The sequence below is a fragment of the Aythya fuligula genome, chromosome 3, assembly GCF_009819795.1.
Source record: "Aythya fuligula isolate bAytFul2 chromosome 3, bAytFul2.pri, whole genome shotgun sequence".
In the NCBI taxonomy this organism is placed as follows: Eukaryota; Metazoa; Chordata; class Aves; order Anseriformes; family Anatidae; genus Aythya; species Aythya fuligula.
In genome coordinates, this window is record NC_045561.1 from 83169629 (window position 1) to 83195263 (window position 25635).

Sequence of the window (25635 nt, forward strand, 5' to 3'; positions counted from 1 at the left end):
ACTGGAAGCATTATTTTCCCTACTGTTTTATCATTGTGTGAGAAAATAACAGGATTTAACTGTAACTTCAGAAAAGATAGTCTGTTTACTGTGAAAAAAAAAAAAAATGTATTTTGCTTTAGTTTGCCTTTAGTTTGTGATCCTCACAGCTGTACTGCACAATTCACATTATACTCCTCCAAAGCAGTCCAATAGTCCTAGTAGCTACAACCAGAGGAGTATTAAAGACATATTTTTAATTCCTTCACAAAAATGCTATGAATCCAGAGTTGTTAAAAAAAGCCATGCTGGCCTTGTCCACTATGACAAGTACCTCTATGACCCAACCTTCTAGATATCCCATGGTGACAGCATTCAAAGTTCCTGTAACATTTCTTCTTATCTGCCAGTCCTGTTGCTGTCTTATGGCAACTGGGAGAACTTTTCATCTGTTGTGCAAATCCAGCTTCTGTCATTCAGGATTAACACTGATTTTAGGGTCCAAATGTACAACAGTTGTTAATGCCCACGGAGTCAGCTAAATCCTTCTAATTATAATTGATTAAAAGTTAGGCATCTAGTCTTTCTCTGTAATCAGGTGGGCTGAATCAATCTCTAGGATTCTCCATTTCTCTTTCTTTATGAATTTAAAAATCTTAGATCATTTTCCTCAAGTGAGATTCAAAAGGATAGTTTTAAATATGATACAGATATTGTTCAGGAGTTTTACAGAATGCACATCTTAATTAATTTAGAGAAATAACTAGGCAGGACATTCAATATCTTAGCATTTGTTAAAAAAATATATGAGGGGGAAATATTTTCTTGAAGCCTATCATGTAAAAATTGGAAAATCAAGAAAAAACTTGAAAAACAATTGTTCTTGGGAATTGTTTTTCAATCCCACCTTCTTTAATATAAATACATAATAACAGTCACACTTAAATAGTACACAACAAAAACAAACACATCCAAAAATAAAATCCTTTGACAAGAAAACACCACATAACACACACAGTTTTACCCTTGAGGGACCAGATAAAGAACAAGCTAAATATGGTAGATATTAGTCAAATTACTTAATACTCCTACTGCAATAAATTCAGACTTATGGTGATAAGGCTGGTAAAAGACACTAAATAGAAATGATGCCATGCATATTAGTCAGAACCAAATTGGTTAACACTGAAAATCAAAGATGTTGACTAGCTTGGTACAGACTAGTGGGGGATATATGATAGAAACTGCACAAGTAAAATGTTCACCATGTTGGCATTGGCTGCTTTGAGTGAAAGATATGAGCACAACATGGCCAAAAAACAACATAAGATTATTCCCATGAAATTCCAAGAAACATTATCACGAGCTTAGTCCTTTCCTTTTGCCAGCTAAAGGATAGGCATTAGGTAAAAGAGGTTATAACCAGCATTTGTTGAGAAGCAAGAGAAAAGAGAAGCTTTGTGCAGCACTTGTAAAAATAAACCTGTTTTGAAGTGATGCTTTCACACATTAAATAGAAAAAGAAAGGGGGGAGAGAGAGAGAGAAGAGGAAGAAAAACTACTCTAAAAGAAAATTTGTGCTTCTGAGAATTATTTTCAGAGAGAAATTTTGTCTTTTTAGCATTTCTCTGAAAGACTGAAACCTTGGAAACTCTGACTAATATGTCCAAAAAAAACCATGAATTTCCATGTATCTGGAAATATCTTCATAATGCATATCGCAAAAGTATCTAAATGTTTTCTGATAATAATGGCTTTTGTATTACTCTAGATATGTTATAAATTGCACTTTGAAAGTTGTTGAAAATATGTTTGCAGCAATGCAGTTTCTTTTCATGCAGAAGATGCTCTTCCCTAATACGACATTGTCTAATATGACAATTTTGAAATACAAATTTTTCTTGTCAAAATAGCACAAGCTGTTTTTTAGCTCCATATGTTCTGCATGCAAAGATTAGCTGTACACTGAGTGTACTAGAAGTTCTAAAGGTCATTTTTGCAGTGCTGAGGTTACTTAGTTATATGAGTCCTTCTAATAGATTGTTTTGACTGTAGAAGGATGTGTTGACAGGCTAAAATGCCACCATAGAGGCTCATTTTTACAGTATGTGTTTGGTCACATGCTGAACAGATGCCCACAAAATTTTTAGTTACACTATTGGTACAGAACAATTAAAGATAGTTAATATGCAGTTGTATAAAATGTTTTCACTACTTATAGTGGCAAAAGAGTTTAAAATAGTGTATGAAGCAAAAGAGCTCAAACATCTTCAGAAGGATGAGCGAAATGAAATATGGGAGTACAGGTGTAAGTGGTTGGTGTTAAACTCAGGAGATACTGTCTGAAGTGAGGATTTTGTGCTGTGACATGTTGATATCATCTATACAACTAATAAGACAAGGACCAAGGCCGTTATTTGGTTGCATCTCTTTTGCACAGCAGCTGGGCCTGGGTTTCCTTTGGACGTCACAGAATGACAGAATTACATGTATAGTATCACAGAATGTTTGTGGTTGATAGGCAACTTAAATATCATCTAGTTCTAAGTCCCCTGTCATGGACAGAGACATATCCTACTAGACCAGGTTGCTCAAAGCTCCACCCAGTCTGATGTTCAACACCTCCAGGGATGGGGCATCCACAGCTTCTCTGGGCAACCTGTGCCAGTGCCGCACCACCCTCGAAGCAAAGAATTTCTTCCTAATACCTAGTCTATATCTACCCTCTTTTAGTTTAAAACCAATATCCCTACTCCCTGATAAAGATCCCCTCTGCAGCTTTCCTGTAGGCCCCATTTAAATACTTGAAGGCTGCTAGAAGGTCTCCCTGGAGCCTTCTCTTCTCCAGGCTGGACACCCCCAATTGCCTCAGTCTGTCTTCATAGGAGAGGTGCTCCAGACCTCTGATCATCTTCATGGCCCTACGCTAGACCTTCTCTAATATGTCAATGTCTTTCTTTTGCTGGGGGTCCCAGAGCTGAATACAGTACTCCTGTTTGTGTCTCACAAGAGAGGAATAGAGGGGGAGAATCACCTCCCTCAGCCTGCTGGCCACGCTTCGTTTGATGCAGCCTAGGATAAGGTTGGCCTTCTGGGCTGCAAGTACACATTGTCAGCTCATGTTCATTTTTTTTGTCCACCAGTACACCCAAGTCCTTCTCCTCAGGGCTGTTCTCAATCCACTCATTGCCCAGACTGTATTCATGTTTGGGGTTGCATTGCATGATGAAATGGTATTGCAGAAAGAAGTTTGCTTGGACAAGTTTTACTTGCAAAGTCTCTCACAGATGGCAGGCATCAAACACAAAGCTGTCACAGGGAAAGAGCAAGGAGAGAGAGAAAAGAAAGCAGAAATTTCATTTTCAATAAGACAATAAATTTTGCATAGATACCCATGCAACCCTACTACTTCAGGTAAATACAGTGTGGTACACAAGTGAGGCTATCAGTGAAGCAGTTTCCTATCTTCTCCTTATAAGTGCTCTGTTTTCAGTCCTCCAGGTGGCTGCTTCACTAGACTTTCAACATACATGTTTTGGAGATGTATTTGATTTATTTAACAGTCTGACGAGAATCTTCACACAGTTATTTGTTTCTTGGAAAGAGCAGTATGTCAGTCAGTACTTCTGAGGCTTTGACCCTTCCTTTGATCCAGTACATCAGTGGAAAAAATATGAGAAATACATATGTTGAAGTGGAGACCTAAATTCTCAGAAATTAACTCTATATTTTCTTCCCATTACGTATTTCAATAGAAAGTGAAAGTTAAATGGCAGTGACCATAGAAAACAGATAGGAGAACAGCTTAGCTCTGCAGCTCCTAGGAGGAGGAAAGATAATTTTGTGGTCCAGAAAATGTTTAGGTACAGAGAACTTTGATGTTTCACATCAGAGCAACAATAAATAGAGACAACGAATTTGCCTTTTCCCTAGTATCGGTATTTTCCACCCCATCTTTCCTCCCACTTAGAACTGTTTTCATGGTGGGAGGATCCATTACGTAATCTACAGATGTTTTACATTCTTTAAAATATAAGCTTGAAAATGAACAATAATATAAAATCATCCCACGAGGGCAAAATCTAGTCTGCTCTTTAACATTTCTTGGATGATAGTACCCCTCAGAACAGGCCTACAAGTTATGCTTTGCCTGTTAATGCACACTCAACTATGTCTTACTGCTCATTAAAATCCAACATTGTTATTGCTTAATAATTCTAGATTTGGCTCACAATGCCCATGTTATAAAAACTTAAAAAACAGGGATGCCATATTGAAACACTGACAGATTCTCAGGGGGGTCAGGGCTACTGACGCCTCCCTAATGAAGTCACACATTGTTAAACGTTTTTTTCCTGAACTGAAGAAGAAAACAAAGCAGTTAAACCATTGTACCAATTTTCCAGCAACATTAATCCATTTCAAACCATTCCGAACCATAGTAAATGACAGGTTTGTGAGAAAATGAACTGCCTAAAGGTTTGCTTCAGGCTATTTAGCCCACAAACAAGTTGCTGACTATTGGCAATAGTGGTTGGTTGGAAATTATTGCTCAATTTAGTTATAACTACTTCTCTTCACTTCTAATTACTTGGTTTTTGTAATTACTTTTTTTGTGTGTGTGTGTGTCTTCTGTTTGCACTCGCTGAGGGTCTGCATCACGGTAAATTCCAGAATAAAATGTATTGCCAAGGTGCTGCTGGGTATTGACACTGACAGTGTTGAAAGGTTATTTGAGCAATGTGTTTTCACTTCCTGGAGGGAAGTGAGTGAAACCTCGTCTTTCACTGGGAAAACTTGTAAGGGGAAAAACTCTCAAAACAAGATTGCCCAGGCATAGTCATTTTACTCTGCAGAAATTCATCCAGATGTTAAAAGGTCCTGAATTTTCAGTTTAAGTATGCCTCAATTCTGATACAAAATAGGGAAGCTAGAACTTTACCCATGAAATATGGTAAAACTGCTATATAATACTGGTGGTAACGTGTAGAGAAGCAAATGTAGTATTCTGGCTGCTAATAGTATTTGAAAGACAGTTGTCAGTATGCTGTGATTGTGCCATATTTATAAATGGGTGGGCATACATGCAGTATATACCAGTTCAAGATAAGCATTCTTTTTTTTCAGCCCAATTTAGTGCAACAATTAACTTGCTAAATGCAGGTCTACATGTTTAGGTAAATATAAGATGTGATCTATAATCATTATGGGAACTGTTAATAAGCCTCAAGGAGGTAATATGCAAAAAATTACAGGTTCTTTTTTTATCAGTCTTGGATAATTTCATTGGCTAAAATATTCTAGTGTTGTTCACTTCCGCTGGAAATATTTATATATAAAATTTTCAAATTGTGTTCATTATACGCATATTTTCACGTACGAAAGACTAACTAAAGTTCTTGAAGAACTCAGGGATGGAAATTCAAGGTCAGATGAACAGAGTGAGCTTTTTGCAACCATTCACTCCAGAGAAAAACGACAAAATGTGGACCTGTTAAATTTAAAATAATGTGTGATGTAGAGAAAAGTAGCTGTGAAGTAAAAGCAATTACTTCATTGCCTCCGCTAAGACCAGCATATGTAATAGCTAAGGTTACAGCAAAATTCAGAAGTATTTGGTGTGTAAGTATATCTCAAGAACATGCAGAGTATTGGAAAGGAATTTATTGGTTTTACTTAAACATTAGTTTTAATCTCTACCAGAGATTGTCACAAGGCTTTCATCTGAGGGGAGGTGACTGAGGAAAGTCTGCAGGCAGGGCAGAAAACTCATGTCAGCCTGCTGTAATAGGTCCTGTACTTTCTTTTGCTCCTGTCAGAGAGGGGACATTGGAAATACCACAAGCTTAACAAGTCGTTGGAATTCCTACTGTTCCTACACCCTGATATTGCATCAGCACTCAGGATGAATCCACCTTAAATGTACTTTCAGGAAGCCTGAAGCTGAAGGTCATGAGGACTGACTCCTAATGAAATATTGCCCTTAATTTTCAGCAACCAGTTGTTTTTCTAAAATATTGCTAAAACTTTTGAAGCATTGCTGCATTTCACACTAGCAGACTTTATATCTATAAATCATTAAGTAATTAGAATGATGCTTTTAGATACTAGAGAACTTTATTCAAGTACTTTTTAAAGGTGATGGGGAAAGGAATGCAATAGAAAAACAGAAATATGTATAAAAGTAGCACTGTGGTGTTTTTTTCCTCTGAGATCTTCCAGTTTTTGATATAAGCACAGAAGCTCTTTGCTTTGCCTTAATATTTTTTTAATCAGATGTGTTTGTGAGTATATCTTTTAATTCTGATTTCATAAATTATATGTAGTACTCTGAGAAGGAAGAAAAAGCTCTTTTACCAAAAAATGTTGTTATGCAGAATACAGTTCCTTCCACTACTGGTAACAGCAAACCATATTAATTTAAGATTACTTTTAAACAAGAAACTAAATGAATTCTTGAAAAATATTGGACTTAAAATCAAAGTCTAATTAACACATATTTGGAGATATAGTAATTCCTATCACTTGCAAAAAGATTATCCACTGATTACTGAAATGTTTGGCTGATGATGTATATTAAGTACCTAATTTTATTATTGCAGAAAGTACCTAATTTTATTATATTGAACACCATATTCAGGACATGATGAACAGAACAGAGTAAAGAAACCTATAAACATCATTCCTACTTGAATAACCTTTTAACTGATGAAGCTGGCTTTTCAAAACTTGGTTGTCTGTAGCTTAAAAAGGTCAAAATTCTTCATATTCAAATTTCATGCCAAAAAAGAATTATTACATTTTTAAAACACTATACACTCTAAAATTACTAAAATAGTTAAATGTTAATTATATGCATTTAATAAGTAGAAAATTAACATGCCACTTATTGCAATTCTAATGACAAACATTTCAGACCTCTACTTGCTGAATTTTGTCATAGTCGAGCCTGTTTATTTATTTCAATTTCTTGATTTGCATCTCTCAGCTTAGAATGTGTAATGCACTAACTTAACATACAGATAGAAGTTAAATTTAATGACTTCAAAAACTTTTTTTTTTTTCTTTGCTAGAAATCATTTTCTTCACAGCATAAAAAAAAACTAAGGGCATACAGGGCATACTCTGTCTGGGTATATACACTCTTTATTGCTACATATCTCAAGTACTCAAATGCAGGTGGTGTGACCTCAGGCATGCTGGAAATGGAAACCCAACCTATGAATGATCACATAATACTGGAAAAGTAATATGAGATACATAGCTACATTAGCACAACTGACTAGGGTAGATTTTCCATCCACTCTTGGCGTGAACGTTTTTTTCTACCAGTTGTGTCCTACTTTTCTGCAGTTTTGCTTACACTCCTTTGGCATAGAACTCCCGCAGAAGACTTCCTATATTCATTTGTAGTCCACATAATGTCCTGTAAAGAGGTCATCTTGCCTGAGAGATCCCTCCTCCAGCAGTTTTTTAATACAGAAGATTGTGCCTGTGTAACATGGTATTTCCTTTTTCCAACAGGTGGTACTGGGCCATCAGAGCCAAGCAGGCTGGCTTCAAGCCTTCTAATTTATCTCATCAGAGGAACTGAGTTCATTTCTTTTTTTTTTTTTTTTTTTTTTTTCTGAATATCATGTGCTTTCATCCCTGTTCTCTGACTGCAACTATTTCATTTTTCTCTCTTTGTTTTTTAAGCTCTGTTTTTAGCAGCTCCAAGCTGCTCTTTTTACCATTTCAGTTTACCGCTTTTCAGCTTATGTAACAGATTCTACATCAGGGTGTGTATCTTATCTCAGGAAAGGGAGTTGAGAGTAGAAAATCCATTAATTTATTTTCTTATCTAAACATAAGTACTTTCTCACATGTATAATGAATTTGAGGCTGCAATTCTGTGTGGAAATTCATCCATGTTACTGAAAATACTATACTGAAAATATTAACTGAAAGGGGGGAAAAAGCAACCCACCTTCTAGTCCAGAATTCAGTGATTCAAGAGCTATGAAACTATAATGAAGATTTGGAGGGGTTGATTTTACTTGTATTTACCCATTTCTTTGTTAAGAAAAAAAAATAATTTGATCGCTTCCAAACACAGCAGTATTTTGATTTTCAGCAATAAATCCTCCCTCACAAGAATATATGTTATAGTACTTCAGGGGAAGTGAAAGCTGGTGGTATTATTTACAGCATGGAATCTCCTGTAAAATCAGCAGTCCAGCATCCAGGGCTACTTATAACAGGACCAGTCCCATCACTGCTTAACAGTCCTAACCATGAAGTCCACATTGAGATTTAAAAATTCCCACACTTTGAGATCATTTAGATCCAAGAACATGATTTATCATATTTTAGAGAGAAAAACCTTGCAACTTGAATGTTGTTCAGTTATAGGTCAGGTCTATGAATCCATCTGCATTATACATTTCAAGAAATGAAGTTCAGAGGTTGCTGTCCTGTTTGAGTTTATGCTCTTCCTAACTGGATAATATATTTCATGTTTACAGCTCACTACTGATACTCTTACTTATCCAAAATGGGTAAGGAAAACCGATACTTTCTTCCAGACCTGATTGATACGAGTATCAAAACTGCTGCCTTACAAGCAGTAGCTTTGCAGAAGCACAGGATCGCAGAAGTTGTTCTAGGAGCTGTTTGGCCAGACTTTAGAAGGGAGGTCATATTTTTCTCTCATCTTCCCCTAACAGATATATATGGTGATCTACATGCATGCAATAGGTCTGATATGTCCAGAATTATTCTTCCTTTACTTTCTGACTGAATGAATTTAAAAAGTAGAATAACCAGCATCTAATGTCAAATTCCTATTCTTGCTCTGGTGGGTCCACTGCTGACTCTGCAGACAACTTAGAAGTTTACAGAGGAGAATGAGCGCTGCTTTAGTCCCAGTTTGGAAATGGATAGGGAATGGAGACACTCTTAGCCTCGTCTCTCAGTACCATCCCGGCATACAAGCAGGTGGAACAAACCCAACCCAGAAAGGGAAGTGAGCTGGGCCAGGAAGAAGCTTATCCAGCCCTGGCAGGAATTCGTAACAGCAGTGACACAGTCTCAGTTTAATCCTGAAAATTAAATCCTGAAGTCGGTCCTTACCCTCTCATTCATGGAAAACATTTGGTAACAGCAAAAATGCCTCAAAACCTCTATTTTTCAGATGAACAAAAATGAGCTCCTACTGCAATTCTGTGCCACTTTACACACCCAAGATCCAAACAAACCTTTTTCAGATGCTTTGAGGAGTTTAGTAACAGCTTATTTTTCATCCTATGTATGCACACCTATGAGCTTTCACTGGCATCAGAAATAAAATTGCTGCAGAATTTTTTTCTTGTGATATTTCTAGCTGCAGGGAAAGGAGTAAAAATCTCTTAATGTAGTTGTTTTTGCATGATTTTCAGTCAATTGTGTGGATTGCAGGGATTGACGGAATTCAGATAAGCCTATGAACTTTTATACACTTATCTGAATCCTACTTGCAAAGTTTTCAAAGTTCATCCATCATTATAATAGATCCTGTGGGATGTTAGTGGACTCTGTAGAACATTAGCTGTTTTCCCAGTTTCCTAATACTAAGACTGATAAGTATTGCTAGATATTGTAAGACACCATTTACCAGCCTGAAATGTGATGTTTATGTAAATATGTCTGGAACATACAATACATCTGAGGGACTAAATCAAAAATAACCACAAGTTTTGAAAGAGTGGCTTAAATTCTGGGCTGAGAAAGACAGTGAATTTTGAAGTGCTTTCTTAAATCTATGTTTGTCAAAATATACTGATGGTCATGAAGAAAACACAGGGAAATGTGGAAAAAAAAAAAAAAAAGAAAGAAAAACAAACAAACAAACAAACAAAAAAAAAAAAGAGCATATCTTAACACTCTTCCCTGAAGAATAAAAAGCAAATTTCTTTGTCGCCTGAGAAGGAGCCTGTATAAGAGCATTTGTAAAAGTAACTTTGAAATGTTGGATACTGTTTCTTTTTTTTAATATTTCAGTAGTATGCTCTCCCACCTGTGAAGGCTAGTACAGATGTCTGTTTTCTCTTTTTAGATGTACTGATATATAGAGAGACTGTGCGTAGGAGATGGGCCTTTGTTTGTTTGTTTGTATTTGTTTCAGTATGAGGGAGGTGAAGGTGATTTTAAAAACAGCGAGTTCCAAGTGTGTTATTCACCTATGAAGCTGTTGTTGAGTTACAACTTCTTTGAATCCCTGTTATTTTTTACTTACCTGTACTTACTTTACTTTAATATTATCTGCTGTAAATGGCACTTTTTTAAACCAAAAACAAATAAATAAATAAATACATAAATAAGGATGGGAATAACCATTTTGTCTTACATAAAACAGAAAAGCATAAGTGCAGAAAAACAGAAACTGTGTAGGAATCAAGAGAGAAAAGAAGAGAAATGGAAATGGATATTTCTCAGTGATTTTCCCAAACTTGCATCACTGTTCTTTTATTCCCACTTGGTTATAGGTGCTAAAAGCATAAATGAAAATGAACAAGTATGGACCACTTTTATCTATAGAATATGAAGCTGTCCTATATGAGGCTTTTACCTGTAGAATATGAGGTTAATATTAAGCCTATCACAAACTTTGAGTGTACTGATAAAAAAATGAACCTTTTTTTGGAGAGCCTGAGGCAACCACTCCTGAACTAAGTGGGTTCTGTATGCTGACTTTAATCGGAGCTGGATCCATGAGCCACATCAATTATGTTCCTGCTGGCAGCTAAACTGACATATCTGTCTGCATAAAAGACTCACAAATGATGCCTCATCTTTGAAAACAACCAAACGTTTTGTATTCTGACCCTAAATCTAATGATGTTCCTTCATTGGATTTGTATCGGGACAGAACATCAGCCCTGATCAAATATATCTACACCTGTGAATATTGTTTTTTAATATTAATTAATATGACAAAACACATTAGCATAGAATCAGAAATTATTTGCACTTTACAAAAATTGGTTTTACTCACATGTGTTACAGAGAGCTCAAATTCAGCAAAATGACAGTTTTCTTTAATTTTAAGAGCTGTGTTTTTAAAATAAGCTAATTCTACGGAAATAAAATTTGTTGAATCAGCTTGGCTGAAGAGATGGTCTCTGACAGGAGGGGTTAAAGAATGGACAGTGGAGTGGACATTGGACCAACCATAGTCAAAGCAACAGTATGGAGTGGAATCCTAAACTTAACTGTTTATACACTGAAAGGCTGTGGCTTCATGCTCCTGTCCCTGTTAGTGGCAGATCTGATATACAGGTGATTCACTGTCCTGATCTGCTTGTTCTCTTCACTTGTCCATGCCAGAGATTGCCACATCCTCTACCTTTCTATCATTTCAGTCCTTCACAAAATGATGCTCTGAATCATGGTTAGGAAATGACTGCATTTTTAAAGCCAGCCAAAATAAAAGATACATTTCTGTTTTGTTTTGTTTTCAGCTGGATCATTTCACAGCTCATGGTTAGGGTGCAGCCATGTGACAACTAAATCAGTGTATGGAGGGGGCTGCAATACCAACCAGTGGTAAATGAGGGCCTCCTGCATATTTTGGACCAATGCTAACAAATAGTAACAGAGATGAGGCAGTTGTTTAAGCCATATGTACCTGGTGAATACCTGGTGAATTCCCTAGCGTACAGAGTTGACCCATCTTTATCTATTAACAATGTCCATTTTTCCTCTAACTTTGACTACTTGAAATTATTCTGATTTTTGCATTTTATCATCATGTCTCTGAGCATTTCTAATGCCAAACATAAAGAGATGTATCAGAGGATGAGGATTTAACTAAATATATATTAACTAAATCTTTTTTTTTTTTTTTTTCCAGAGGTGCGGAGAAATCTCATTTGATAGTCCTGATCAGAATGCCAAATGTGTTCGCATGCTAGGTAAGAGTCTTTTCTCCTCTTGATAATAAGAAGTGTGTGGAAATATGTTTACTTGGAGATTTTCCCTCAAAAGTACATGATAAGTGTTGCGGCATTTATATAGCTAATCCACATGTAGTCCTCATTAATTTATTCCTTACAGGCAATTTTCTGTTACTTAAAGTATATATATATTCCAGTAGTGCCCATCTACATAGATGAAAATACAGCAATACCACACTATAATTGTGACCTCTGATATACTCAAGCCCAGAACTCATATTAAAAAGCTGAAAATCTCTGTAATAGAGCCAGATTTTTGAAATCACCCTGGGGATAATGTGAACTTTTGTAGACTGCACAGCTTTAATATAATGGAGCATTTATGTGCTTTTAAAAAGAGTATTAATTTCACAAATATATATCAAAAGCCTCTAGGTCAGGCCTTCAGCTGCATCAATCAGCAAAATTCGCATCATTGTGATCTTACAGATTTGCGCTGGTGTAGCACTTTGCCCATCATTTGCAAAAATTAATATTGAGCAGAAGTGTCTATTCTTTGGAAACAATACACGAATGTTCTGCTATGCTTCATTAATTTCTGTGACCAATTTTAGTGTATTTGCTTGTTCCATCTACAATGGTAGCACTGAAACATTAATAGCACCATTAGTATCACAGCAAAAGTCAGCAGCAAGTGTCTAAAAAAAATAAAAGATAATTTTTTACTCAGAAAAAAATAAAATCATGGAACATTTGCAGGATTAGACTTTAAATTCTGAGTACCTTTCACCTGCCAGGACTGAGATAAATATATGTGGTAAATTAGAGTATTACAGTTAAAAACACAATGACTGAAATAGTCACAATTACAAAAGCTGCAACTGGCAATGCCTAGGAACGTAATTCCCATCTGGGTGCATAGCTGTGTTCTGTAATAACAGATTATGTGGTTTGTTGTTTATATTCATTAAATCCTATTGTCACAATAGACTATAATTGCTGCAGAGGAAATCTGTCATGCCTGTAGTGCACAGATCCCAACAGATGAACTGACACAATGGACCATAATGATCTGTTACATCAGTGATCCATGGTTAGAGGTTCTTAATGGCACAAGCTGACAGAAAAGATACACTTTTGATCCTTTATCATGTCAACTATAATCTACAGCTAAAATACTGTTGAGTGCATAATACTGTAGCTCTAAGGAAGTTATATGCATGCAAATGTTATTAACCATTAGAAGAAAGAAAAAAAAAAAAAGAAAAAAAGAAAAAAAAAAAAAAAAGAGATATCAAGAAGAAAAAAAAAATGCCTACAGCTGAAAGTCTTCACAAGTTGGTTTGTTATTTGGTTTGGCATTTTTATAACATTTTGGTCTGAAACTGGGGAGTTTGTCCTTAGTGCAAGTTATTCTTTAGGAAGAGTGAAGAGAACATGATCTTTTTTCCAGTAGACATATTCTTATCTATGTCATCTAGTACGTACATATGCAAGAATAAGAAGTTATACTGTACTCTATAGGGGAACTGCTAGGAATGTAAAATGACTCTAAGGGGTTACACCAAAAGTCAGACTAGCTAGTGGGACTTTCTCAGAGGTGATATCTCTTGTATTTTAAAGTATTTCTCCTGCTAATTTTATGCATCAGTGTCTAATAAATTAAGGACCTTAGTATCCAATATAATACAGGATATTCTATTTCATCCCAAGGTATTCCAAATCATGTACAGAGCTGAGGTTATTCTAAGAGCAAGGGAATACCCGACAACTGGCTCTGTAAGAGGTATGGGAAGTAAAAACTAAATTTGCTCTGAGGGCAGCTGCTGGAAACCAACTTCACTGTCTTGATTTGCCAGAGAAATGTGTGTGGTTCTGGTAGTGTCACAAAGCCAGAGGGGTCCCATGCTGATACTTCTCCTCAACTCTGTGAGGAAGAGCATGAGCCAGAAAATGTAAAAGACCTCAGACTTTGTGTTGAGTGCGTCATGCAGTATCCAATTTCAGATTTTACAGGGGAATTGAATTTCCAAGAGAATGAAAGAAAAATTTTGTCACTGATCAATGCAAAACTGACATTATAACATCTGTGGGTATAACTAATGAACAAAGCACAACATGCCTTCAGAGAGGGGTATCTTTGTTGACTGCACGGTCTTTGAAATGTGCTGAAATCGTCATGCTGTCATTTACTGTAACATTGGCACAGTACTGAAAAAAATCTAGAAGGGCAAGTCCCAGCAGCTGCAAGAGGATAATTATTTTGTACGAAAAGGAAGACAGGAATCTGGAGCACTGACTCTATTTCTTCAGGGATCTTTGACACAAGACCAGTCCATACTTGCAACGGTATATTATCAAGCAGTATTCTAGAATGGTAATAGATGTTTTTGTCAGAAAAGGTTTATATCTGGTTTACACTAGTATTTCTGAGCTTGCTTCAAATTTAAAGATATTTGGAATAACACTAGGCTTGCTAGCATGATTCCAAACTCCTTGAGATTATGGATTGATATGGGTTATGTGAGTGAGGTTCATTTTCCATAAAGGCTGAGGAAGAGAGGTTTTCAGTGAAAGTCTTATTCTATTCCTATCTTCTCACTGTAAATTGAGAAATAGTAAATAAAGAAATGTCTAAATGCTTACAACGGCTACAGTGAAAGCAGGTAACTTTTCAATGGACTGAATTGATATTGCTTCACATGAGGTTAAGAGCAAAATAATCAATTTAGTGTCTTGTCTTTTAGTATTGGAGTGATGGATATTTATAATCCAAGTGTGAAAAATGACTTGAACAGATAAATTAAATGATCTTCTTAATTTCTACTTCCTGACGATATAATACGTAATGACTGCATGTTATACCCTGGATATGTTTGTTATCAGTGTAATTACATGAACTCAAGTGTTTAAAGAATATTATGTATTCCCCCTTACACTTCATATGATACAAGTTTCTTTATACTTCTGCATGTTGTAGTAGTTAAAGTAAAACAACTTTTGTAACTGTTGCCGAAGAAAGTTGGTCAGTGGCCCATCTTAGCCTTTTGAAGACCTAAACTATCAGATCCTAAACTATCACAGATTTCTGGGTTTTGGCATTTGGCAGTTGAGAAGAATACCATACTGTCAGTATAATTGTGGTGTCAAAGTTTCCCTGGAAGCTCTGAGTCTCTCCAGAGCCTCCAGTAACTCATCAGCATTTCCAATGAAAGGTAGAAAATCTGTACCATTCTGCTTAAATTGGAGTGGTTATCAAGTTAGTGAAGTTGCTTTACCGTGACAAAATTGCTAGATAATTCTGAAATGGATGTCAAAAATCTTTTGCTTTATTCTGCATTCTAGAAGTTAGAACCCTGGGCTCCTCATGCCCGTTACTTGTAATGATTTTGATTTTTTAAATTTTTTTTAATGGTAATTGGCAAATAAATAAATAAATAAATAAATAAATAAGAAAATAACAGGGTATTCTCTATGTGGTTATTAGTTCAGATATTCATACTGTGAACGGCAGAAGGGAACTATCCCTCTCCCTGGAGGGCCCACTGTTGTTTTCAATGGCACAACCTGCAGTAAATTTTTCCCATATGTAGACAAACATTTTCTGGGCTCAGGCATGACCCAATGACGTATCATGCAGAGATAATTGGGTTAGTTTGCTGTGAAAATTGCTGGTTGGATGCCTAAGCTAATTAACTCTGCTGAGAAGAATTGCATACTAGCTTGGAAGAATCCAAAGTTAAGACAACTTAACTTTGTCAGTCTCTAAGATTGGTACAGAAGGACAATGCTCATTCTGAAATATTTTACAATGGTGAAACTTACATTGTGGTGTCTATGTGAAACTTGTATTACAGTGTCTGTGGTAATTTTGCATTTTCCTCTTAGTCCTGCTGTACTCTATCCTTTATTGCTCTAATGCTATACTTCTTTTAGAGTGGTGTGAAAACTTAGGACAAGAAGCATGTACCCCAGAAATAATCATTGGGAAAAATTGTCTGAGACTTCTGAGAGATAAACATGATTTTCAAATTGCCTGGACCTATGAATTTATAGCCTACAGAGGTGGTCAGCTACCATACTTGCCTGCAAAACATCCATCTATTATGATACAGAAGAAAAAATGTAGGTCACATGGCTCTTCCAAAGCATAGTGGTCACCTCAGTCAAAGTCAGTTTGTCACTGATACATGACAGTATATTAACCACTCCAACCTAGTAATCTATTTTTTAACTACTCATATTTCCATTTTGTGTAAATGTCTGCAAACTGGAAGATAAACTTCAGTGTATAAATAAATACCAGTTTATATAAGATAGACAGTTATCTTTATATTTGCTATATAGAAAGTAGGCAGGTGCACTCATAATAACACTTACAAAATTACATCATCCCATCAGTTCAAATTTGTTCACCCTTACAATGAAGGAAGTGGGATGGAGGATGAAAGCATAATGAGCATGTTACTCTGGTGGACAGTCTCCCACTACCAAATCTGGTCTTTGCTTCTTACTGGAACACTGGGTAGATTTTGAAGAGGTCATGTCTCTTGCTGGTCAACTCTGCTGTCTACAGCAGGTTTTCCAGGGGAAATGTGAATTGCCATCCTTAAGGAACTAGTTATTAAGATGAACACATAAACCTACCAGATGCCCCACGGCAAAAGTTGAGGTGCTTTCTTTTCATTATTGTTAATTCCATACAGACAGGAATAATGTGGATGAGTTTTGTTTCCCTTTTGGTGTAGCATTAATCCTTGCAGAAGTAGACAGATTCCTTGCTTAGTAAAAAAAAAAAAAAAAAAAAAAGAGCTCATTTTTTGGTATACTTCTGTTATTAAGTATAAGTATCTATTAAGCGTCTAAAGAGACTTACAGATAAAGAAATCAGCATTTGGCCATGAAATGAGTTTCATGGAACCAGCTTCAGTGGTAGTGGCACTTTGCCCACAGCAGAAAACCACCACACATTTGAACAGAGTTGGCAGCTGCAGCTTAAGAGAGAGACATTACTGGAATAACAACTGTGTTGAAAGCCAGGACTGAGGGGTACTGGCAAGGCTCTGGCTGGCTGGCCTCTAGCTTACATAACTACTGAACTCACCTTTGCTGGGAAAAAAAAAAAAAAAATCTATTTATATTTGCTTTGAGAAACCTAATCAGGTGAGTAACCATATTACTGAGTGGAAAAATTAAATATTTAATAGTTAATGTGTCGATTCACCTTGAAATAGAGGGAGAAAAAGAAATGAGACAGCTAATCAAATGGTTCTGCAATGGTCAAAGTTTACAGCTTTGAAAGCTTTCTGTAGTCCGCACCGACATAATGTGAAATGTGACGCTATATCTCTTGTACATGCAAAACTTCTGCTGAAACTGATAGGCATTCATGACCAATGGTGTTCTAAATAGCCAAATACACCAACTATTTATATCCCAGTCATCGAAGACTTACACGTGCACTTGACCTTATGCAGACTAAGTATGCTGTCTATGCAAGTGACTTGAGAATAAGCACATGAATTAATCATTGTAAAATTACAATATGTTATGGGAAAAAGGTCTCAAATCTTCTCTGACTAGCAAGATATCTTTATTTGTTGTTAAGCTGCCTATTGGGATTAATCAGAACTTTATGTTTGGGGGGGGGAGGCTTAGGATGTCTGCTACAAAAAGATATGTTCCTATTCCATGAGCAGTTTTCAACACAGAATGAATGGAAGACATTTTTTCCACTCTAAAGCAATGGTATGAATGTGTACAGAAAGATAAACACAATGTCTCTTTTTGGTATCTTGTTAATGTAGATAAATTCAGAAGTAAACATAAAAGCCCATGCAAAGAGCTCTTCACTTGTATTTTGTACTGTAACTGCCAAGGAAAGTCTCTCTACTAGAAATTTATTAGGATGAGAACAGTACGATGTAGGTACGATCTCTGGAATTGTAGTTCTTCCTCAGTCAAGTAGACAAAAGGTAGAGATTGTCAAATATTGCAGTGTATAAACACACTTAAAAATAACACTTAACTCATGATCCAGCGATTATGTTTGTACACACATTCAAAAAGTGGTATCTCTGTAACCTTACTCCCATCAAAACAGAGGCTAACAGCTTCTCTGTGCCACTTCACTTAAGGCCTCCTCCCTGGTTGATTGTCTCTTCCCGAAACGCAGTATTTTCTGAGTCTCACCTGCTTTCTTCAAGAGCACTCATTATTTGTTCACCGCCGTGGTGCAGAGGAGGCTACATGCATCAGGCTGTGCCTTGTCTGGAAGGCCCCAGTCGGGATGCCAGGCTGCCTACGTTTGAGAGTAGCTTGGACACAGAAAGCGGCAAACTGGTGGGCACGAGGCTGCAACAGAGACTCTTTTGTCAAGGGGTTGACAGTGTACACACGCTGTCATGGTGCCACTTCATCACTGTGTTGTGGTTTCATGCTAAACAAGTAGGAACTCTTTGCCTTTATTTATCATGAGTTTTATGCCCCACACCACAAAGAATGTAAATATCAAACCCATCTTCTAGTTTCATGACAATTAGATTAACTTGGTTAAGAAATTATAAATATATATATATGTATACAAATAAATTAAATTTTCTGAGGTCCTTAGAATATTTTTTGAAAGTTTTCTAATACCATGTCAGTATTGCAGTAATTTTGATTTAATTACTATTTTAGGTGATTATATAGCCTGGTAGCTAAGTGACAGCAATCACCTGTTTATCCTGTTCTGTCCTGTAAATCAGGTCAGACTGAAACCACTTGTCTTGACAGTATTACACTTTTCACAAGGGTACTGAAGGAGACAAAAACTGACATTGGCATTTTGTGTAGGCATATAAAATGCTTTTCTAATTTTTTTTTCCCCAATCACTTAAATACTAACTTGAACAGTTACAGATCTATCCTATGTCTGAGCTTGGTACTGAAGAGAAACGGGGGTGTCAGGGGACCTGGAGGGAACACAGTAATAAGGAAGTCATGCATTAGGATTTGCCACTGACTTTAGGATGTAAACATACCACTATGGCCTTCTGTAAAAAGGGGAGTTGCTCTGCTGCTCGTGTCTACAGAAGCCATTCATTGGAACCAGAGGATTCTGCTGAGGTACTAAAGCTCAAGAAAAGATCACAAAATTAAAAACATTCCAAAAAAAAAACCACAGGACCCACTTTTTTCTTTGATGGGTACACCAAGCTAAAGGCAACACAGCTTGGGGTTAGGCACTGTCTGTTCTACTGTTCTACCTATTGACCCCACACAGGGAAAAATGATGGGTATAGCTCCGGGAGGATAGCAAATAAACCTATGGCTAGCACTCCACCTGGGGGAGCACATACATGTAACACAAGGAAAATCCCAAGTTTTGCTTCCCAGACCCCCTCCCTTATTATTACCTTTTTTTTTTTTTTTTAATAGACACTTCTTAGATAGAGTAGAGAAACAGTTGCTTGACTGATTTACAGATGATGATCTCATATCTTATTTCATGGTATTTGTCACATGAGTTACTGCTTATCCCCTGCTGGAAAAAAGATTTCAAGCACCTATTCAGTTTGATGCTTCACAGTTTGATTTTTTCTCATGCCTAACCTTGTGCCTAAACATGGACTGCATTCACGTAATTTCCCATCTTCTTTGTCCAAACTGTTATGAGTGGGATGTGTTCACCCAAAGTACGTGGTGTACAGAAAAGTGCTGTGACTAATATTGCTGTAATAATTCTCTCTCACAAAATGGGAAAGTGGATAAGAAACAATTTAGAGATGTTAATGGGACCAAACTGGAAAGTAAAACACTTACCCACAGTTTTGCAACCAGCTATGCCTTCATGATAGCATAGGTATAATGATATGTCCATATGTAGTATTTCCAAACTTTCATTTAAATTGTTCAAATTTGTATTTTGTGGTTTGAACTCATCTCTAGCAATTAATCTTTGTTTCTTTAATTATTACTTCATGATACCTTGTAATTTCACAGTCTCTGCAATTTCCTACAGATTACTAGGTAGCTACCCTTAGTAAGAGTGATTTATGTCTGAGAAAGCCGTAGAGTTCTTGTGCTCACAAGCTATCAGTCCCTGGTTTTAAATGTTTGTAAGCTTCTCAGCTTGAGAATACATTTTCCCATATTATTCTCTGCTCTATATTATAAAAAATGTCTCATTGTATCTTGGACATAAACAAATTTGCTGTTCTGAAATGATGTTAATAATTTTATCATTCTTGCTAAGAACAGGGAGTATATTATTTGTAGGATTTTTTTTTCACCTTTAATATCATAAAGAAAAAACTACAAAATCAAATGCCTGATATTCTTTGGCCTTGCTATCTAGGTAACTAGCTTTCCTTGTTGTCTTTAGTTTCCTTTCTCTGTTTTATAAAATTATAATTTCTAATCTATATCTGTTTCTTTCCTATGCATGTCATATTCCTCAAAGCTTTAACTTGATGTCTTAGATCATCCCTTGATCATCAAACTACTTAAGCAAGTATTTACATATTCTTACTGAAGCCAAAATATGCGTAGGCTGAAAAATGTTCCAGTGCACGGATCAGTCACAGTGTCTAGCACTGTGCTTGCTCAAGCCCTGATCAGATCCAAATACTTAAGGCTCTGGGCTCATGAAATCATGGAGTGTGACTCTGAATATTATGAGAACTCGATTTAGCAACAAGAAATGGAATTTCTGAATCTCAAATGTCCATTTCAAGAGATTACTCTATTTCTTGCAGAAGACTTTGGAGAGTATCACTTTATTACTGTATTTCCCTTATAGGGCATTTTTCTCACTACACAGATGAAATAACGCTAAAGATGGTTGGGATAGTTGTCATCTGACAAATCTATAAATAATATTAATAATTAAAAAAAAAAAAAATCTACAGACAGCATCTGATCTTCCCTTCTGTAGTCAGAAAGAATAGAAAGACAAATTTCCTTAACACTCGGCTCATTGCAAAGCAGATGTCTAAAACTGGTTCGAGGAATCCTGCTGAAAGAGTGCCTGTTTCTCCCTGCTACTGCTAAGGAAGTTTCTAAGTTTTCAGCATATTTGTAGTAATGTAGATAGCAAATTGTATTTATTTATTGAATTATTTTTTTTCTCATTGCTTTTCTGAAGTCTTAATTTCTCCTTCTCTTGTGTGACGTAGCTGGAGGATCTCCCCTGATATCTGAATAGCTCCTGAATTTTAGTTGAATAAAGTTGAAAGCATGATAAAAGACTTTTCAGAACTCTGAGGGGTGTAAATTGGCCTGATGGTCACAATGTCCTGTGAGTAGAAAACTCAACAGTGTCACAGAATGTTTGGATGTGAAGACTGAATTCAACCAATAATATGTAAAATATGTTTTTGATTTTCACACCATTTTAAACGCAAATGTTATCCCATGGAAACTTTTCTAAGGATGGTACTCCATAGCCTGTTGTAGATGGTGTCTCTACATTTGTGTTTTCAATGTTACCCCAATTTACTACAGCCTTCTGTTTGTATTGTGGAGCAGTCTCTTTATGCACAAAATGGACTCCTTTCACATGAAATAAAGCAAGCTACATGCTCTAGGAGCGCTTCTAGTGCATTCTAGCTGCTGGTAGACGTTTAGTCCATAGGAATATGTTAGAAACAGGCCAAACTAAATCCTCCAAACCATATACAGCACAGACATTGGGTCTTCAGCACCAGCTGTTTGATTCTGCTCGTGTTGTTCTGCTTGTTTCTATGAACCTTGCCAGAGTCGACATCAGTTGTAGCTCTAACCCTTGGCTGCTCTAATACACAGATTCCTGTATCCACACGGTGCTTTCAGGACCATTCACTCCATTCAGCTATGGTTTAACTGAAGATGCAAAGAATGTAGATAAATTGTAATTTAAATGGGTTTTGAGCATGTGTTTTCCTGGATATTGCTTACCTGCTTCCAGTATACATGCCATCAATTTGTGCATGCAACCTAGAACCTAATTAGGTGTTTCTTGTACTCTGAAATGAGGACAAGTTCATGAGGAATGGCAAATGTGATTTAACACAATGTGAAATGCTATCCTTATTAAAACCTAAGGTAAAATGTCTTTTAACTGTAGGTCAGGATTTCACACCAAGTTTATAGATGAATACAGAGCAAATCTAATTTAACACTTAATTCAAATGAATTAATAATATTCTAGGCCTTTGTTTATTGGCATGAACTAATGAAATCCTCACATTTTATGCATGCATATACAAGATGTAAATTAATATTGTAGCATCTTACATATATATATTTATATATAACAAACAGTGCTAATGAAAAGAACTCAGAAATGCTAGCATCATACACTTTATAAGTAGAAAGAAAGAAAGAAAGCAAGGACTAATGGTCTAGAATTGACATCTCCCTCTGAAAATAGAGTTGGTCATATACTGACATCAAAGTCATATAACATCATCAAAACAAGAAATATATTATCATGGTGATAACAGAAGAGAGATTTATTTTCAGTGTCTTTCAACCAATTAGATAACAGTAGATAAAGATAGGTTCTACAGATATAAGTATTTTTGTCCTGTTGTTGTTATTAAGTACTATTTGAAATCACTGACATCATCTTTAAAGGAAGCTTCTGTATTTTTGCTCCATGAACTGTGTTTCAGGTTTTTACAGAAGTAGAAAGACACATTTATAGTTAAGGTACATGACTGGGCACTTCATCAAGTCTCAGAATGTGCTGGCACTTTGATCATTGAGACAGGCATTTATCAAGAGACAGGTCATTGTTTGTCTAAGGAAAAGACAGAAAATGTACCTCCCTCTGTTCTAACAGCCCTGAAAGGACTTTCTAATGGAAACTAATGTCTTTAACTATAGGTTTCCACAATTTCATATTTACAGACTTGGGTCAGTATCTGCCATGCAACAAAATCATAGTTAAATTGGTATTATCTTGCTTTGCTATGGAAACCTCAGGTCAAGTTGCCAATACATCCGGACATTCTGTTAATGTTCAAATAAAATTATGGAATGAGTTGGGAGGATAAGAAAGTAAGCAAAGGGGTAGAAAAAATTGAGTTCTCAGTAGCCACACGATGCAGCATCAATAGCAGTCACTGACAGAGCTTTGCTGGAAAAGGAAGATGAATGGGCAGATGCTCCATTGTAATTTCTTCCTATCAGCAGAGAGCATAACACAGGCATTAATCCACTGGTTTAATCAGAGGTAATAACATGTCCAGGGAGCTACCACTTCCAAGATGCAAGTGCAATTGCTGTCATTGTACATTTGTTCTAAAGGGTTCTTTAGGCAAGTGCATGTCACAATATTTTAGAAGCCAAAAGAATCCAAGTTTATGTGACTTTAATTATTAACATATTTCACTTTTCTTAAAAAGAAGGAATGGAAGCATCATAAATCACGATGTCTAATCTCATTTATTTTCTGTTGTTTGAGAACAGCACTCAGGGTGTTTGAAGTCTGTGTATTATTTGTTTCACGGGGGAAAATGACATTATAATAACCCTCAGAACAGTTTGGAGAGAAAATTCTGTTGTTTTTGGATATTTTTTATTTTAATCCAATCCAGTTTCTCTGTGCCAAGAAAGAATCTGTGTTTGGTTTAAGCAGAACCATCTTAGATACCACAGTTGCTTCAAATTGTGCAGCTCATTGAGACAAAACAAAAAGTCTCTTGATAATTGATGACTGAATAAACAAAGAGGAAACTGAAGGCAGATGTGTGCTGGAAAGCTTTTTGAAATCCTATGATGGGATGGGGGAGAGTTTGATTTTGTTTTTAATCAGAAGCACCACAATTCTCTCTTTAGCCTGAACATTTCCTCCTTGACATTTTTTGTTCTTAATCTGTGTTGGGGAGGGCGTTGCTGATGTTTAATTTTAAGTGAATTTCCAGTAGTAAATCTAGAAAGGTTTTAGGCTGGCAGCTGTGCAGATTCAAGTTCTCCCTCTGCAAAACAGGCTCTGAAGAGGGAACAGCATAAATCCTTCTAATACTGTCCTGCCAGAAAGCTTCTTCCTCGACATGGAAAGATCATCTGTAGGAATTACTAAACTACTAGCATCTTCATCCGTCTGTTTTTTATATTCTTTCTGAAACTGCCTGAAAAGTAGTGAGATGTGCTGCAGGATCTCCTATTATGGACACATTGAAATCCCTTGGTAGGAGCAACACCAGAAGGACAGGTCCACATAAGCACAGGCCACGATTCAGCTCCTGTCTTCATTTCTCCTGCCCCTATCCCAGCTTCTCTTCTACTCAAAAACTCCCTTGCCTTTGATACATGTCTAAGCTGTCTGTAAAAAGTTTCTTCAGACATAGTTGACAAAAACTGTCTTCTTGAAATTGGATTGTGTTATTACACTTCAGTAAAAGATGAAAAATTGAGAGCGAAATGCAACAACTTCAAGTGAAAAACCTTTGGCCAGTAACTAGCTTCAGACTCAGAAGAGTGCTATGGCATTTTACTGATGTGGTCACTGTTTGGTCTTTTATGTGGGATGTGCATCACCATGTCTGTCAATGAGTTACTCCAGCATATGACAGGAGCCCCTGGTGACACCTCACAGCAGGAACAGCTTGTCTGAATCACATCAGTCACAGAGGAAAACAGGATAATGACATAGACATGCTAAAGTTCACCTGAGGAATTCCGACGGCATCTCTGAGTCAAATTTTACCAGGTGGCAACTGAAATTTTGTCTGTGGAAGTAAATGAGTACTAACTTTCTCTAAAAAATAGAAACAGTCACTGCAGAGTTCAGAAACTTTTGACTATATATATATATATATATATATATATATATATATATATACTGAATTTTTGGCTACTATATATATATAGTAGCCAAAAATTCAGTATTCCACCACGTTTCTTGTTTGAGCTTTTTCACAGAGATCTAGTAAGTTGGATCTTTATGCAAATGCAGTGATCCAGCTTTGTGGTAATAATTTACCTGACATTAAGTAAGATGGAGTTGAGTTAATACATGGACATGGATGACATAATGGGAATGATGGAGTTGATTTAGAAAGTGCCCACATCAATGCTAGGTCAGTGCTATTGTGTTGTTTGTGAGTGCCCTACTGATGGAGGAGCTGGCTGCTAGATGAGATAAAAACTTTGCTCTTAATTCCCTGTGCTCATTGATGACGCTGTGGTATATATTTTGTGAAAGCAGCTATTATGACACTCTAAGAAAGGACTTCTTCAGTTGTAAAATAAGTAACTTGGTCTTTCATTCTCTTTATTTCCTGGTGCAATGTGTGGCAACACATTATTCTAAATCAGATTAAATTGGGCAAGGGACAAGAACGAAGGAGGGTTTTAGTCATCCTACCCCCTCTTCAATTGGCCAATGCAACAGCTGCTCCCATGTTCCTGTGAGTGCTGCTGTACGAACACTTGACAGTTAGCCTTTAATTATAATATATAAAAAAAAAAATAGGTTGTTTTTAATCAGCTTTCCCAAAGCTAGGCTATCAAAATGAGTGCATCAGCCTTGGTAGAACAGTTTTTATCTGTATTTTCCCCTACCCTCATAAAGCTACCCTAAGGTCTTGGCTGGTATATAACACAAGACTTTGTGGCAAGATATTTGTAATTTCTCCTAGGGGAATTATCACATCAATTTGTCTCTAAGTCCCAGCGTATCTGAGACATGCAAATGTCAATTCAAAGGGTAAGCTCAAATATGTATCCACCAAGTAAAGTGGCAAAACTGGAATGGGGAATTGGCAGG

General features: G+C 36.4%; 1 protein-coding gene across 3 annotated transcripts in view; it reads left to right on the plus strand.

Moving 5' to 3' along the window:
- PDE7B (phosphodiesterase 7B) overlaps nucleotides 1-25635 on the plus strand; it is a 175244-nt gene that overhangs the window by 46429 nt on the left and 103180 nt on the right. For all 3 annotated transcript variants that reach the window (XM_032184947.1, XM_032184948.1, XM_032184946.1), the window contains exon 2: nucleotides 11852-11912. In XM_032184947.1, the coding sequence (XP_032040838.1) occupies nucleotides 11852-11912 (61 nt within the window). The remainder of the gene's footprint in view (nucleotides 1-11851; nucleotides 11913-25635) is intronic.